At 36.8% G+C, this 18,279-nt stretch overlaps 1 protein-coding gene across 2 annotated transcripts in view; it reads right to left on the bottom strand.

The window, feature by feature from the left end:
- Nucleotides 1-1,835: 1,835 nt before the first annotated feature.
- Nucleotides 1,836-18,279, bottom strand: part of si:ch211-67e16.11 — a 45,363-nt gene continuing 28,919 nt past the window's right edge. For both annotated transcript variants that reach the window (XM_087267583.1, XM_087267584.1), the window contains 2 exons: nt 8,037-8,273; nt 1,836-4,466 (listed from right to left, as the gene is read on the bottom strand). In XM_087267583.1, the coding sequence (XP_087123709.1) occupies nt 4,278-4,466; nt 8,037-8,273 (426 nt within the window). In that variant the 3' untranslated portion in view covers nt 1,836-4,277. The remainder of the gene's footprint in view (nt 4,467-8,036; nt 8,274-18,279) is intronic.

The following is an 18,279-nucleotide window of genomic DNA, read 5'->3' as shown; positions in this document are numbered from 1 at the left end:
TGTAAAATTTGCTGTGTGCTTTTTCCCCAACTTGATTTCACCAAGTAGGACATGTTTCTGGATTGACATCTATGTTGATCCTGGAACAACATTCCAATCCTCAGAATTAGGGGATATGTTTACAGTTTATGTTATGTTTAGGCATACGGTTAGGTTTATGCACTTCTACATGAATGTTATGCTACTATTTTGGGAATTATCTGATTTTGGGAATAATTTAGTTGTTGTTGGGTTTAGGGGTAGGGAATAGGATGGATTACATTTTCGAACAAAGGATCAACAACAGATCTCTGTCCAGGATCAACATGTTAATTTAGGATTGCATCGTACTTGGCAAAATCATGATATGCGTGTGTTTGTAATGAGGCAACAGCGATTTAACTTTGTTTAATCCTTATCTTAGCATTCAGTTCTTGTGTGATTTTTCTGGAGTGAAAGGATGGCAATAAGCTTCATAGGACAAAGTTTTTGTTTATTATTCAGACAGGGTGATAATAGTATGACAATCTGTTTGTGTGATCTGTTTAGGTTGATATATGAAAACACATCCAGACAATTGTTTAATCCACAAAAAAAAAAACAAAAAAAAAAAACTGAAAACTCCTATATTTCTTGTGGTTAGAATTATATTTACCCTTTATTTTATCTATATTTTATTACAAAGCTCACTCTTCCCTGGCTAACGTGACTATTTTCAATGATTTAATTGAAATGATTGTCATGTTACAGGATCTACTTAATTTGTTCATATATATATATATATATATATATATATATATATATATATATATATATATATATATATATATATATATATATAGTATAAAACTGGATTTGTGTATTTCATGTATTTCAGAGTACATCATAATTTGTGAGCATCAGTAAGCAGAGCTCATTATTATTCACAACCCTTCCACATAGGGTAAAAACAGAGCACATCATTGTAAGTGGACATGTAAACCCGTTTCTGGGGAATTTTTGCAACATACCTTAAATGAAGATTTTGGATAATTACAGTTGAAGGCAGAATTATTAGCAGATTATTATTCTTTTTAAAAATTTCCCAAATTATGTTTATTAGAGCAAGGAAAATTTTACAGCATGTCTGATAATATTTTTTCTTCTCAAGAAAGTCTTATTTGTTTTATTTCGGCTAGAATAAAAACAGTTTTAAATAATAAAAAAAAAAAACATTTTAAGATCAAAATTATTAGCCCCTTTAAATCCACAGAACAAACCATTATTATACAATAACTTGCCTAATTACTCCATCCTGCCTAGTTAATCTAATTAACCTAGTTAACCCTTTAAATGTCACTTTAAGCTGTATAGAAGTGTCTTGAAAAATACCTAGTAAAATATTATATACTGTCATCATGGCAAAGATAAAATAAATCAGTTGTTATAAATTAGTTATTAAAAATATTATGTTTAGAAATTTGTTGAGAAACTCTTCTCTCCGATAAATAGAAATTAAGGGCTAATCATTCAGGGGGACTAATAATTCTGACTTTAACTGTATTTAAGTATATTGTATCAATGCATTCAATGGCACCTTTAATTAACTCATTTTAAAAGTTAAATACTATTCCAAAGGTGATTTATATTAAAGGGATTGACACAAATCACTGAAATATTCGGGAAAACAAAGAAATAATGTGTTTGGTAACTTTGTAGAGTTGCTGCTGCATTTCATGGAAACATTACCTTGGTGTTTTGTACAAGACCATCTTTTTTATAAACTTTTTTTTTTCTTTTCTGTACAATATGAACAAGTTGAATTATTTTGTTTAAAAAAAAACCCAATAAAGTCTGCAAATAAATACCAACATGACTATGTACAAAAGTTAATTTATTTTTGAGTATTTACATCTTTTCACTCAAGCTACAGTTTAACACAGACCACAACACATATAATCCTTTAAGACAACTGACATTAAAATTCAATCATTAAGTAACCAGAGATAAATATTTACAGGGTAACACATTCCTGAACTATACAAAAACGAAAGATTTATCTTTATTGATTTAGGCTTAGAGTTAATGATTGACTACTATGCACTGAGGTTTGATGGGGTTTTGGCTCAATCACATGATGGGAAATGGAGGAAGGAGTGGGAATTCATGTGGATGTATACTACCATTCAAAAGTTTGGGATCAGACTTTTTTTTTTTTTTTTAAGAAAAAGGAACTAATACACTACCCGACAAAAGTCTTGTCGCCTATCCAAGTTTTAAAAACAACTAATAATAACTTGACTTCTTGTTAATCATTTGGTATCCGAAGTGGCTTATATGAAAGACAAAGGCCTCAAGATTACGCTTATTTTATCATAATAGAATATGATTATGCCCTAATTTTTAGTTATTTAATTAGGACAGTAAGGTCTGACTTTGCTTACACAAAAGTCTTGTCAATTAACAGAAAAAAATGTACAGTATAGAATATAAAAATCATGGTGCAGTGGAAACAGAATTAATATTGTGTATGACTCCCATGAGCCCTGAGGACTGCATCCATACACCAATGACTCAAATAACTCATTTATAAAGTCATCTGGAATGGCAAAGAAATCATTCATCTTCAATGCCTCCTCCTTCATCTTACCCCAGACATGCTCATTAATGTTCATGTCTGATGACTGGGCTGGCCAATTCTGGAGCACCTTGACCTTTGCTTTCAGGAACTTTGATGTGGAGGCTGAAGTATGAGGAGCGCTATTTGAAGAATTAGCTTTCTCCTGTGGGACCTGTGACACATCAGGCTGTTGTTGTTGCCATACACTCTGCAGATCTCTCGCACGCCCCCATATTGAATGTAACTCCAAACCATGATTTTTTCCTTCACCAAACTTGACTGATTTGTGAGAATCTTTGGTCCATGTGAGTTCCAGTAGGTCTTTTGCAGTATTTGTGATGATTGGGATGCAGTTCAACAGATCATTTAATCTACCTTCTGCCACTTTTGCAAATGATCATCTAGAAGTCAAGTTATTATTTGTTGCTCTTACAACAGGGATCGACGACAAGACTTTTGTGTACTTTTATTCAGCAAGGATGCATTAAATTGATCAAGATTTATAGTGTAGCTAAAGATTTCTGTTTTAAATAAATGCATTTATGAACCATCTGAAAATACTGGAGACAATGCAAGACGGTGTCTATAAAAATACCAAGCTGCTTTTTTTAACATTGACAGCAATACATTTTGTTTTGAGCAGCTAATCTGATTCATGTATATCTTTTTATTGGTAAAGTTGTTTTTTTTTTTTGTTGTTTTTTTACAGTATTACTAACTTTTTGTTCAAGTAAATGCATCCTTGGTAAGAATAAGACAATTCGAAAAGCATTTGTTTTTAGAAGTAGAGTTGAAGCACTGCATGAAACGATCGTCCCACTATATGTCATTTCTAAAGAATGTGTATGAATTCCCAAAGGAGCCTGAAATACCTTCTCGTCACTGTCAACATTATCAGCGGCAGACATTTAAATGTTTGCGGAGATAAGAGAATACTGCGGATGGAGCGGTTAGCACAGCGTGGAAGAAGAGGTCGGACTTAAATATATGCTTGCAGAGCTCAGCGTCTGCTCGGGTCCAGACGTGGTGAAGGAAACATTTCTCATGACTAAATCATGCTGGACCGCCTTGTCCCCTTACTGAGCAAGGAGATTTGTCCTGAAATGTTCAAGTGAGTGTGAGGTGTGTTTCTGAGTGGCCTTGTCACCATTGTTCAGTTCCAGTTGCGCCCTGTGCAGTGACCCACGGAAGAGCACTCTGGTAAGGGAGCGCGGATGCCCCTCTGCTGAACCCCTGTGGCAGGCGAAGAGAGGAGAAGTTTCGCATGGGACGCTCCCAACGGGATGCCTTCTATGGAGTGGCAAGCAAGGGAACTGAGGTTCAAAGTGAGGACATGTCAGACGCTTTCTCTCTCTCTCTCTCTCTCTCTCTCTGTCCTGCTTTACTGCCTCTTCTTAAGCGCACATTATGGAGTCTCTGTTCCTCAACAGCTTGTCAGGGTCTATGTGCATCACCGGGTGAATTAAGTGCACACACGTACACACAGGTAGATTTTTACGTGTGTGGGGGTGTGTGTGTGTGTGTGTTGGTGAGAGGAAAGGGCTGGTGGCGGATTTTGAAGTTTGTGCATTACATAAAGTCATTTTTTAGGACTACTTGTTGGGTTTTGTTTTTAATGGCGGTAGTCCATTGGAGTGTCCGAATTGCATATTGGAGGCGGTTTTTAGATTTTTGAAAGTCCTTGAGGTGGTCGGTTCGCTCAATTCCTGCTGATGTCAGACTTTGGCCTTTTTTGGTACCACAGGGCGGTAGGCAGGTTCTGGCATCCCATGTACTCCTTCCTCATTTCAGCCTCGGTGAGGGCCGGGGTGGAGTTGCATGGAGCCCCGGCCAGAGTCACGTTCAGCAGACCCAGAGCTGCATCACCCAATCGGGACGGCACTGGACTCTGGTGTCAGATTAAGCAAATAGTTAAAGAGTTTAGACTTTGAGTTAAAACGGTTACCCAAACAAATGAAAATTCCCTCAATTTCCCTCAAGTCAACTTTTATGAATTTCTTTCTTCCCAACACAAAAGAAAATGTTCTATAGCAGCGGTTCCCAACAGGAGGGTCTTGGCCCAAAAGAAGGCCTCAGCATGCTCTGTGTTTCTTCTTTTTTTTTTTTTTTTTTTTTTTTTAAGCAGTGTTAAATTAGAAGAACGGTGTTGCCTTAGTTCATTTCATTCCCTGGCTGAACAAAAAAAATCACAAATTTGTAATTTGTTCTCTTCAAGAAAGACAGAGTCTCACTGATTCGCCTTCAGCAGCTAATACTAATGACAAGCATGCTGGACCCACGTGATGAAGCGCCAAGCATTTTGGGTCCAAGCACTAGCAATACTGGAAACACGAAATGCAGGAAATACCGAGATAGTTACCTGAACTATGCTTTTACTCCATTTTCTTGAAACAAAGAGTCCCTGACAAGAGTCCCTGAAAGTTCTTGCTAACAATTGCATGAGGTTGTCCAAATAAATTTGACATTTGCAGACAATTCATATCCAATACCGCGACAAGTCCAGAGCATGTTTTGCAAAAGAATTGACACACACCCAAAATGAGGTGTGACACACCTTAAAATGAGACGTCACAGCTACTGACAATGAACTTTTAAAAAATTGGCAACTAATATAGGGCCAATTTAAAGGCCGAACTGATGTTTGGATTTTATATTTTATATTAGGCTATTATTTACTTTTATCATTAAATGTTACCTTACATGGGCCTTACAATATTTTCTGGGGGAAAGGGGGGTCTCAGACAAAAAAAAGGTTGGGAACCACTGTTCTATAGAATGTTGCAGAAAACAACTATTAACTACTTCTCCATCCATATGTTTTTATTTCCATTAATCCAAAATGAGCATAAAAAAAAGATTTTAAAAATGCACACAAATGAGTAGAATAAACTTTTAGCCAATCAAAAAAAAAAAGTGTATAATCTACTATAAAAGCACATTTATTTAATAAATTTCAACATTTGCATCGCATCGACCCACAGCTACTTCTCCTGTGGCAGCAAAATCCATTTTCCTTTTTGATATTCAGTGTCAGTTTATCAGGAAGTAGTGATATTGTTCTCTGGAGGTTCTGGAGGTCCAGTATCCTATAGTTTTTAGCTAAAACGTACCTCAACACATCTGCAAGGATGTTTCTAGAAAGCAAGAGCTTTCAAATTAAGAGCTTGAATAGCTAGCCTAGGTGTGTCTGATTGGGGTTGAAACTAAAATCTGCAGGACACCGGACCTCCAGACCGATATTGAGAACCCCAGAACTAAACCTTTGTAAGAGTTTTGTGTGTGAAACAGATTGAAATCATTTCACTGAAAATCCTAAATGTCAAAGTTTTGACTTCCTGTATTAACATGCACTTTCAGTGATCCCATCACAAGTGCTCAGCCATTGAATGAATGAACTCATGTCAGTCTGACCAAGCTGAAAAGAAAACAATAGAAAAGGATGTGGATGGCAACTAATACGATTTTGATTGTAATCTGTGTGTTTTTACACAAGTCAGCGTAATATTGTTTTTGGTGCACTTTCTCACAAAATGTCCCATAAACATTGCATTTTAGGTCAGTAGACTGAGATTAGCTGATCTTTTGTGGCTGCTTGAATCCATTCGGCCCCATAGTGTTTACACTATGGAAGCAACCCGATATAGCACATATTAAGCTACCTTTGGCATAGTTGAATGTGTTTTAGATCCTGCTTTTAACACCTGTATTCACCATTGTCCTCTTGTGTTCATATCAACAACAAATCTGAATATTAGTTGCCAACTAGCCTCATTTGTCTGGTGATCATGCTACTTTTTGAATTTGGGCCTGTTTTGCAGAAAAAAAATAGTTATAACACACAAAAAGTGCTACAGAGTATTTCTACAGATGGCACTTAATGATGTAGGTCAAAAGCATGTTTTTTCTTCTTCTTTACAACCTTAGTTCCTTTTCACTGTTTATTACAAAAGCATTTTTAAGATATTTGGTATCACTTTACAGGTTCCATAAGCTAAACTTATTAAAGATTATACCATTTTTTTTTTTAAATACCATGGTTCATTGTTAGGTAAAGTTTATTAAATTTTAATTTTGATTATGTTTTAGTAAATGTTGAATTCTTTAGAATAGTTTTTCATTGATTAACACTGTTAGCAAATGGAACTGCCTGTTTGTTTCTTTGAACAAAATTATTTTCCATTTCCATTGTCTAAAATTGTGAATGGTACCAATATAGTCAACCTTTTTATTGGTTCTTTTCCATTGGAATACCTAACACAATTCTGGTGCCTAAAGTGTGGAGCTTTGATTAGTTGACATAAAAATTTTCAATTGTGCATGCTACAAGAGCCACTATTTTTACAATATACAGTAAGGTTGGTAGGCAAAAATGAACCATGGTTGACCCAGGAGGTGCAGAATGAGCACAAATGGAATTGATTGCTATTTTCTGGTACACACCGAGCCTATCACGTGACGTCAATCTCTACTTATTAACACATGCCATGCTTATCCAGTTAGGGTACTGTGACAGTGAAAATTCAAGTCAACCGTTATTTATGTAATTACATAATCTAGTTTGCATATCCACATTATTTTTGATTTGTAGAAGATACTGTAGTAGAATAATATCCCAATTTAGTGACCACTGAACATATGAGCTGAAGAATAACAAACTATTGCACTGCAAGGTAGTGTGTTTATGATGATTATATTGAATTAAAATATGATATCGAATGCCAGTTTTGCGTTATCAAGCAGCATAATGGACTATTTTCAGTCCAGCTAAGACAAGGGTGTCCAGTCTATTCCTACAGGGCTGGTGTCCTGGAGTTTAGTTTAAACTTGCTTTAGTCTACCTCCCTGAAGTTGCCTGAAGACATTGGTCAGCTAGTTCAGGTGTTTAAATGAGAATTGAGGATAAACTTTGCTGGACATTGGGCCTCCAGGAGCAGGATTAGATACTTCTGAACTAAAATAACTGGAAGCGGATCACATAAATACTTACAAATTCCTGGATAGCTTTAGAAACTTTTTTACATAAAAAGTTTAGCCATACTTACACTGAGATTTAGGCCACATTTTGGATGTCTAGGAAAAAATTGGGAAATCCTAAAGGATTCCTATAATGCAAGGCTAAAACCTTTGGTCTTTGATTGCAAGTTTGGTTGCAAGTGTTCGCTGAGAGCAAAGCTCACTGAGAGTTTCTGGCATTTTGAGAATATTTGAGAAACATTCCTTCAGTATACTTTGTTTAAAATGTGGATTCATTTTGTATGACTTTTATTGACTTTTGATTTTGTTTTGATTGATGACACAAAACCCCAGATGAGTGTTTTGCATGTATCCATTTTTCCATAAAGTCTGACATTAAGTCAGCTGAAATCTTACAGTGTGACAGGAAGATCATGTTCCCACCATCACACAGCTTTATCAATTAATAAATTCCGGCCATTTAAAGCCTCTTGTAAAGCCTCACCTTACTGAGGTGGTCTATGAGGCATTGGGCCGGGTGCAGAGAAGCCCAGAACTCAGCGGTTTGCACCCAGGGCAGGCCGTTCAGCAGCACAACATTGACGTGTTTGAGAGATCCCATCAGCCTCTTGCTGAGCGCCCCACTGTAGCTCTGCTCCACAAACAGCAGCACTCGACTGGCCTTGCACCCGGCCAGATCCGCCAGCAGTTCGCCCACAGAGTAACGCTCCTTCAGATCTGCCTGAGGATTTAAAAAAAACAAGACATGTTAACATCAGCTATCCATGAGAGTCCACACATCACAGTGGTTTAAGAAATAGTTTCTTGGCATAGCTTGATGTAAAATATGTGTAATGTAAGGACCCTTGTGGATGTTGCATTTTTAAACAGTGCCCACAGCAATAATGAGAACATAAACATACATTGCTGTTCAGAAGACTGGGTTCTGTAAGAAGTTTAACATTCAGGTTTTTAATCTAAAATACCTTGAAAACAGCAATATTGTTAAATTTCGTTTCCTGAATTGAAAATGTAAATAGAAAACAAAATAATATTAATAAATCATATTGTTTTTGTTTTGTTTTAGAGGCAGAATTTTCTACATCAATACTTTTTAGTATCACATGATCCTGTAGAACACATTCTAGTAATTTGATAATTTGGTTGTAAGCAGATTTTTGACACCATTATCCATTTTTTAGCAATTTTTAATAGTATTTATTTATTTTAGACACATGGATCATTGTAATATAACATTATAAATATATTTAGTGTCACTTTTTATTACTTGAATGAATCCTTGCTAAATTAAAATATGAAAATAGTATGTATTAATCATAAAATAAAGTTATTACAAATGCCGAGTTCACAATGCACCGTTTTTGCTTGATCGCCAGGTTTTGTGAAATCGCTGACAAAAGCCAAAAATCGAAATATCTGAACTTGTCTGCAATTCAAAATCATGCTGTGTGAAAGTGTTCTGACTAAAAACAGCCAATGAGAGAGATGGATACAGGTCAGCTGAGATTTCTGGGAGTTACAGACCACAATATCAGAATAAATAAGCTTTACAGCAACATTAAACGGAAACAAAGAAACATTAGTTTAATCAGCCGCACATTGTATTATTTATTGAACTTCAACTATTTTTTTCTCTCTTTGCACAATGCAGTCCTTGTTCCCAGCATCTCCCCAAACATTTCCTGCTCCATAATCTTTTCTTTTTGGCCTTTCGCTGTAAATCACCATTCAGCGCACAAACCATTTAAATGGCTGATTATTTAAAATATTTATTGCAGGGTACCTTTTCCAGTCTTGCATGTACTTTAGAGTGATCTTGTCACTTCTTGTATCCGTTTTTATGTCAGAGTTGTCGAAGATTTGTTTTGTAGTCATGCAGTGTGTATCTTCCGTTCACAGATCTATCATGCAGTATGAACACAGCAGCAACGGAACGCCATTCTAGATAGTCATTCAGTGCGAAAACAGTCGATCTGATGATTATAGTATCAAACAGGTTGTGATTGTTTTGTAGTCATATAGTGTGTATCCTCCTGTCTTAGATCTGTCATACAGTATGAACACAGCAGCAGCAGAACACCACTTATGATAGGCATGCAGTGCAAAAACAGTCAATCGATGATTATAGTATCGAATAGATTGTGATTAACGGTAATGCATTCATCTTTCCCTCTATCCTGACTAGTCTTCCAGTTCCTGCTGCTGAAAAACATTCCCACAGCATGAAGCACCACCATGCTTCACTGTAGGCATGGTATTAGCCTGGTGATGAGTGGTGCCTGGTTTTCTCTGAATGTAACGCCTGACATTCACTCCAAAGAGTTCAATTTTAGCCTCATCAGACCAGAGAATTTTGTTTCTTATGTCTGAGAGTCCTTCAGATGCCTATCGGCAAATTCCAGGCGGGGAGTGACTTCCGCTCTACCATACAGACCTGATTAGAGAATTGCTGCACAGATGGTTGTCCTTCTGTAAGGTTCTCCTCTCTCCAGAGAAGAACACTGGAGCTCAGACAGAGTGACCATTGGATTATTGATTACCTCCCTGACTAAGAGCCTACTCACACTATGCCATCCGTACCGTGCTCAGGCCCGTTTCCCGGATCATTTGAGAAGTGTGAGTGCGCTGAATCGGGCTCAAGCACGGTTCACTTGGCCGGCCCTGGCCCGGTTGGAAGAGGTGTGCCTGAGCGCGGTTCACTTAGGCTTTGGCGCGGTACGCTTGTGTGTGAGTGCAAAACGCGCCAAAGCCCAAAACTGAAAGCAAGACGTGACTTTTAAGGGGTTGTTTCATATGGATTTATTAATCATTCTTACTGTTCAGTGATCGCAAACTGCCGTAGTTTATTAAAGACAAGAACTCCTCACAGCACGACAGCTGTGCGGCTTCAGCAGACCTCCTCATTCCTGCAGCACGAGAGCTTTATGATTGTTTATGAGCGCCAAAAGTGGTGGATCTGTTCGGCGAAATATCTGACAGCGTGTCACCGCATCGCCAAGGACTGTTTGGCGAAATATTTGACTGCATGTCAATGCATAACAAACGACTGAAAGGATATAACTAGAGAAATCTCCACTGTGCTACTGGGTGAGAGCGTATGGCAAGCCGTTTTAGCATTTAAACCTTGTTCTGACTATCCATAAATATATTTAGAGATATCTCTAATTATATTTTGACTAGTCATAATTATAATTCGACTAGTCAGAATGAAAATTAGAGATATCTGCAATTACAATTGTACTAGTACGAAATCAGATTGGAGATATCTGCAAATATATTATGACTAGTCATATTCCTCCATTGACTTCCATTGAAAAATATTTGCAGATATCTCTAAATGAGTTTTGACTCGTCACAATTGTAATTAGAGATATTTCTAAATGAATTTTGACTAGTCAAAAATCCAATTCAAGGTATCTACAACTGTAATTTGACTATTAGATATCTTCAAATATATTAGTAAAAATCTCTAAATATGACAAATTAAAGATATCTCCAAATGTATTATGACTAGTGAAAACTCAGTTAGAGATATCTCTAACTACAATTGTTACTAGTCTAAATTCATTTGGAGATATCTCTAATTATGATTGTGACTAGTCAAAACTCTTTTAGAGATATCTGCAAATATTTTTCAATGGAAGTCAATGGAGGATATGGTTTGAGTGCGGTCAGTCAGGGGAGACGGGAGGGGGGACAAGCGTGCTTTGGCCCGGTTCGAGGCAACTGTACCTAGTGTGAGTACGGCCTAAGGCTCTTCTGCCCTGATCACTCAGCTTAGATGGCCGGCCAGCTGTAGGAAGAGTCCTGATAGTTCCAAACATCTTCCACTTACTGATGATAGACCACTGGAACTTTCAGAGTAGCAGAAATTTTTCTGTAACCTTCCCCAGCCTTGTGCCTTGAGATAATCCTGTCTCGAAGGTCTACAGACAATTCCTTTGTCTTCATGCTTTGGTTGTGCTTTGACATGCACTGTCAACCCTGGGGCCTTATTTAGAAAGTTGCATGCCTTTTCAAATCATGTCCAATCAACTGAATTTACTGTAGGTGAACTCCAATTAAGCTGCTGAAACATCAAGAATGATCAGTGGAAGCAGAATGTACCTGAGCTCAATTTAGAGCTTCATGGCAAAGGCTGTGAGTACTTCTGTACATGTGATTTTTCAGCTTTTTTACTTTTTATAAATTTGCAAAAAAAAAAAATGTAAAAATCACATTGTCATTATAGGGTATCAGCGACGCAGTGGCGCAGTAGATAGTGCTGTCGCCTCACAGCAAGAAGGTCGCTGGTTCGAACCTCGGCTCGGCTCAGTCTGCCTTCGCGTGGGTTTCCTCCGGGTGCTCCGGTTTCCCCCACAGTCAAAAGACATGCAGTACAGGGGAATTGGGTAGGCTAAATTGTCTGTAGTGTATGAGTATGTGTATGAATGAGTGTGTGGATGTTTCCCAGAGATGGGTTGCGGCTGGAAAGGCATCCGCTGCGTAAAAACGTGTTGGATAAGTTGGCGGTTGATTCCGCTGTGGCGACCCCGGATTAATAAAGGGACTAAGCCGACAAGAAAAATAATGAATTATGGGGTATTGTGTGTAGAATTTTGAGGAAATAAATGAATTTATTCAATTCAAGGCTGTAACAAAAATTTGTGGGAAAAAGTGAAGCGCTATGAACACTTTCCGGAAGCACTTTATATAGTGTGTATCCTCCTGTCACAGATCCATTATGCAATATGAACACAGCAGCAACGCCACTCATGATAGTCATTTAGTGTTAAAACAATCGATTCGATGATTATAGTATCAAATTAGTTGTGATATTTGTAGTCTTTTTATCATTTAATTATTATATGAATTTATTTTACATGTTGTTTTTGTGTGTTCATTTTCAATTGTATCACTACAATGACTGTAATCCATTGCAAGGCACATCAAGAGACTAACATTGATTTGTTCTGGCAATTACGCTCACGGCAGTTGTTGAAGTGAACAGTTATCCACACTTTCTACTTGAAGGAGAAATCAGCAGCTTTCCTGTGGGAAGCCGAGCGTCTGGTGGCCCTGATCCTGTGTGGTCCTTGTCTTTCAAGGCCCCCCCCCCTTTTGTCACTACACCCCGTCTGGGGATCAGGTTGTTGCCTTTGTCCCAAGAGAGTCTGTCCCTATTGTCATGGAAGGGCGAGCTTTACTGCACAGTCTGCTCCCTTCTGTTTGCCCCACTCTAAACATATGGCCAGGATTACTGACCACCTTTTGCGAAGGATTGCAGGATTTCGCTGAAGCGACATGAGTGTACTTTATAAAAGCCAATATAATTAAATGTGTGCACATTTTTCTGGAACAATTGTATTAATGATAGATGAAAGAGACACAAGGTGGATGGCTGCTCTATTGTGAGATGATAAAAGACCCGGTCTGTGTTTCCTAATAAGATCGAGGGCTTAAGATTGTGCTATATTTCTCTATGAAATTCAATCTAATCTCTTTTATCTTTCTTGTTAAGTAATGACCATGCTCTGGATTGTACATTTGCTGGTTAATCTCACATCACGTGTCACAGTTTCTGGGTCTAAATGCTTTTTCAGATGCCAAAAGCAAACAACAAATGGTTTTAATATGCAGCGGGGACAATAAGTATTGAACACGTCACCATTTTTCCTCAAAAACCATTTTATAATAAAGGTGCAATTCACTTGAAATTTTCCCTGGATGTTGGTAACAACCAAAGAAATGCATATACTGTATGCAAAGACAATAAAACTAATTAGTTCATAAATAAATTTTGTGTAAATAAATGAAATGACACAGGGAAAAAGTATTGAACACTTGAATAAAGGGAGGTGTAGAAATTCAGTGAAAGCCCATACAGCAGCTGAAACCTCTATTCAGCAGCTCTCTGCCCTCCATCATTGTAAATGAATATTAGCTGCTTCAGTTCAACATCTACATTATCAGAATGATGAAGATGAATCCAGGGTGGACATTTCAGCAAGACAATGAGCCAAAACACAGCTAAGGAAACTCCTAAATGCTTTCAGAGAAAGAAAATCAAGCTGTAGAATGGCCCAGCCAATCATCTGACTTGAATCCAATAGAGAATACAAATTAAAGTTCAGATTTGATTGACAAGACCCTAAGAACTATCAAGATTTTTAAACTCTGTTGGAGTGAAAAACTCACCTTAGCAGTTAATGTGACTTTATTCTTTATATAAGAGGCGTCTTTAAGCTGCCATCACCAAAAAAGACTATCATATAAAGTATTAAATACATTTCAGTAGTTCAGTAATTTCTCGTTGTCAATACACTGTTATTACACACAACACATTTTTCAGATTTTTTTTTTTCATTTTATTATTATGTTTGTATTGTTTGGGTTTACCAAAATCTGGTTCAATTCACAAATATTAAATATTATTCACAGGAAAATCCATGATGTGTTCAATACTTAATTTCTCCACTGTATGCTTACAATGTGCTATAATAATCTTGAAAATCATGTTTATATCAATACTCAGATGGTCAGACGGCGATTCAGCTTTTATAAATAGTTATAATATTGGTTTCTAAGATGCAGTCATTTCAGAGACTGTACTGAACACCATGATTTGTAAATGATTCACTTTAATGTGTGTTATGGCTGAGCCCATGCTTGGGTGTTGAGGAAAATATTCCCAATTTAAATTGGTAGAGGCATGGACCTGCAAACAGTTTTCTATACATTACAACTTAAATCCAAATTTTATATTGTTGCACCGTAGAGAGAAATCTAAGTGGGGTGGACTTCCGTATAGGTTGGGTTAAAACTAGAATTTTGGCTACTGAGCATGTGCAATTAAAATAGCGTAATTTTTGTGTGACTGTTCAACAATAATTTTTGAGAGTCATAAGACTGATTAGATGGACTTTAAAAGCAGCACAGACACACACACACTAGTTGCTGAGGCTTGTTATACAGTATTGTGAGCATTAGAATGTGTTTTCCTTGCTTTGCCTTCCATGTTTGAACCTTGCCTTTTGTTTGTTTTATGTTGTCTGCTGCCTGCCTTTTTGACCATCCGCCTTTCTATGACTACGACTCATGATTTCCTGTGTACATCTGTTTTCTCCGGTATTGACCATTGCTTGCCTGACCATCTCTGTTTAATAAACCTCCGTTTGGACCCACACTTTCTTTGTCAGCGTCCACTTTACATAACATTTGCACACAAAATCTGACATTTTTGGCTGAAATATTTACACGTTAAAATATAAATTTGACCATTTGCACACTGCCTACAATCTTTTGTCCATCATACAATTTTTGAATTGGGTTTGATTTATTTATTTTATTATTTTTTTGCATCTGTAAAAAGCATTTTGAGAGGTATTTAAACAGCTCAGAGCCATCATTTTTGAGAGAAGACTGGACGCCTTAAGACTTAATTCATGTGATTTGTTTCACGTTTTTATGTTGTTGGTTGCTGTTGTTGTTATTAAATGTGAGTCTTGGCGTGTATTGTGTCATAAATGAAGACTCTAGACTGTAAAACAAATCTACTTTTTGAACAAGTAATCTAAGCTGTACAAGCGAAAGCCAAAATCTGAAATGCTGTCACAGCACAGATAGGAACTTTAGATAACAAAGTGCGTAATATATAGACAGAATGTGGTGGATGTTTGAGAACCACTGCTGTAGCCTATTGCATGCTGGTTTCAGTGCCTGGCATGCCCGTTTCCCATGTCGGACTGTGTGTCCATACGTTTGACATATAGCCAGTCTGTGTTCAGGATTTATTTAAGGAAATGTGTGTTATGGGGCAGCAGTATCATAAGCAAAGTACTAAAATGCCACTGATTTCCTGAAATTAATATTGAATTTCAGGATGATCCCGCAATGTGCTCTGATTCGATAAGGAGGTGAACTCTTCTTCCTATACATGCAGTAAACCACTGCATAGAGAGGAGAAAGAGTTCACCTCCTTATTGGATGAACACAATATTTCCTCCTCCTTTTTTTAGGATAGAAGAAGAGAGTAAAACAAAGTATTGCTGCTAGAATTGGCCAAATTCTGAATTGTTAACAATGAATCTATTTATATCCAAAGATTTCTGTGTGACAAATTTTTGGATACCAATGCGAAAAAATAACGCTTATGTAAATTCCAGACTTCAGTGTGGAAAGACCTTAAGGCAGGGCTATTCAATTGGTGGCCCGACCTGCGAAGCAATTTGTTCCGGCCCTTGAAATAGTACGACCAAGACATCAAAAATAAATTTAGTTCAGTCGAAAAACAGGTGCTATAGTTATAAAGTGACGTGCATCTGTTCAATACAGCATGAGCTGAAGTTGAAGGCTGCGCAGAGTGTGAATCACCTCACATTAAGCGAGTGGTGTGAGCAGCCGAAAACATTTGGATCCTTAATTGTAAAGTCTTCTCAACGCCGCGTTTCTGTTGCATGGATTGAAACTGCTGCAACTAAAGTTATGCCACCTGTGTGCTAGTTTAAAGTTCCAAACTTATACATGAAGTCTAATACACTGCAGAGGAGCGGGCCATTCACATATTGCGTCTTTTCCACACACAAGTTCGTTATTCCAGTGTAAAAATATATACCAATCTGTGTACGCAAGCGGAACGATATTCTCACGCCTTCCAGACACAACAAGTAGAAAACATCTCTTGTTGTGCGTGGATTTCAGTGCAATGTAAACAAAAGACATGTTAGACGAATTATTACAAATTAGTAAAATGATTATGTATGTATGAACGCACATGATAACAACAGTTCATTTAAATACTTACCTTATATAAAGCTTAAATTTACTTTAGACGTGATGAACATGAAACCATAATCATTCTTTAGATTTTAGCCGTACAACCAAAATACTTGATGCATTCCTAATTGTTATGCAGTTCACAACATAACATATGAGTGTGTCTGAATGTAGAAGAAGCCTACTTAAGCATTGCACTGCTTTTGTTGTGCTTTGAAATACAACATTTGAATATTTGTAAAAAAAATAATAAATAAATAAATAAATAAATTAAAAGTCTATTGTACAATGCAGTGATATTATTTAGTTTCAAAATACAATATATTAAAAATTTTATGTACAAACATACAATGTGGGTGTCTTAAGGAGCAAAAATACAACATATGAGCTTTTATATGCTGTTTTGTCATCACTCATTGCAAGTCATATTTCTCCGGCCTCTGATTTGGTATGCTTTTCATGAACTGGAACTCATGACAAACTAACTGAATAGCCCTGCCTTAAGGGATAGGCTTGGGTTTGTCGTAGGTGTAGACGTTAATAATAAAAGCCTCCTGGGGCTTTATTAAATGCCTTCTATATGACACAGAGTTCACTCTATTGTGTTTTATTAGCATCTACACCTACACCAACCCTAAACCTATCCCTTACAGTAACTTGTTTTATTAACATCTACACCTACCTATATATATATATATATATATATATATATATATATATATATATATATATATATATATATATATCAGTAGCCGCAGTTGTAACCCCTATAACCCCAACCTACTCGCGGCATAAGTCCCTCCCACTTGAACATCTGCATGCTTAAGCGATATAGGGCCCCTATATCATACACCCAGCGCAAGACATTAATGCCGCAATTTGTTGCTGTTTTCAGTCTAGCAAAACCTTAATTTTCACGTTTTGCGCCACGTTGTTTAAACGTTGTTTGTGCCACTTTGTGTTCTGGTCTAAAAATGAAGGTGTGTTATGGTGTTAATCATTAGCATGTATTTTGAGGAAGTGAAACAGACTGCACCATTGACCAACTGAAAGTTGGTCTAAAGTCCAGTCCAGTTATGGGGTTAAACACTTACACATTGCTTAATACACACAGGGTGCAATACACAAATATCTTTACATATGAAAAAATAAAGGATTAAAATATTACAAAAATTATTTTCTACATAAATAAAAAAAAGAAATCACTGCCTCCATGCCGCCTTCATCTCGGGAGCTTTTTTCAGTTTATTCATGACAATTTGCATTTGAAGATAATATTATTATCCGCAGTATTATTGATTATATGCATATTTATATTTGTTTTAATAAAAACAAGTTTAGATTTGTCCACCTGTTGGGTTTTGTAGACTTTTGCATCACCATATGGGGCATAAGTGTGTTTGGTTTTTTTAACCACACTTGATTATTATTGTTCATTTATTAATTTTCTGGAAATTAGAACTGAATTTAGAAATAGTTTTGAAACAAATCTTTGCACTTAACGAACTAAATTAAATATGTGGACTAATGGATGTAAAAAGAAGTGAGTTTCCACCATTCCCTTACTCCATAAAAGTAAAGGAGTAAAGAAAAGTAAATTAAAGAGAAAGAGGCAGAATGGAGGAGGCTCATTCTTTATCCTCATGCTGCAGATAGTCTGTTTTACTGTTTTCTCGCTAGTGAAGTGTTCAGTTTTTCCACTTAATAAGTCTGCCATGTAAATAGCATATGCGAAATGACTCGACGTAACTGACTCTTAAAGGGAATGGGAGATTCCTATATATATATATATATACCCACAGTATAGGGGTTGAGTTTCGACGGACAAAAAGCAAATACAGACATCTTCTGGATGGATACCCACCAAAACCCTCCAGTACCACTCAAACAATTTAAAAATATAGTTAAAGGGCACCTAGGTTACCCCTATTTCAGATTTAATATAAGTCTTTTGCGTCTCTAGAATGTGTATA

Source organism: Danio rerio, chromosome 9 (genome assembly GCF_052040795.2).
Source record: "Danio rerio strain M-AB ecotype USA chromosome 9, GRCz13ab, whole genome shotgun sequence".
NCBI lineage: Eukaryota > Metazoa > Chordata > Actinopteri > Cypriniformes > Danionidae > Danio > Danio rerio.
This window is presented reverse-complemented; position numbering and strand designations above follow the sequence as displayed.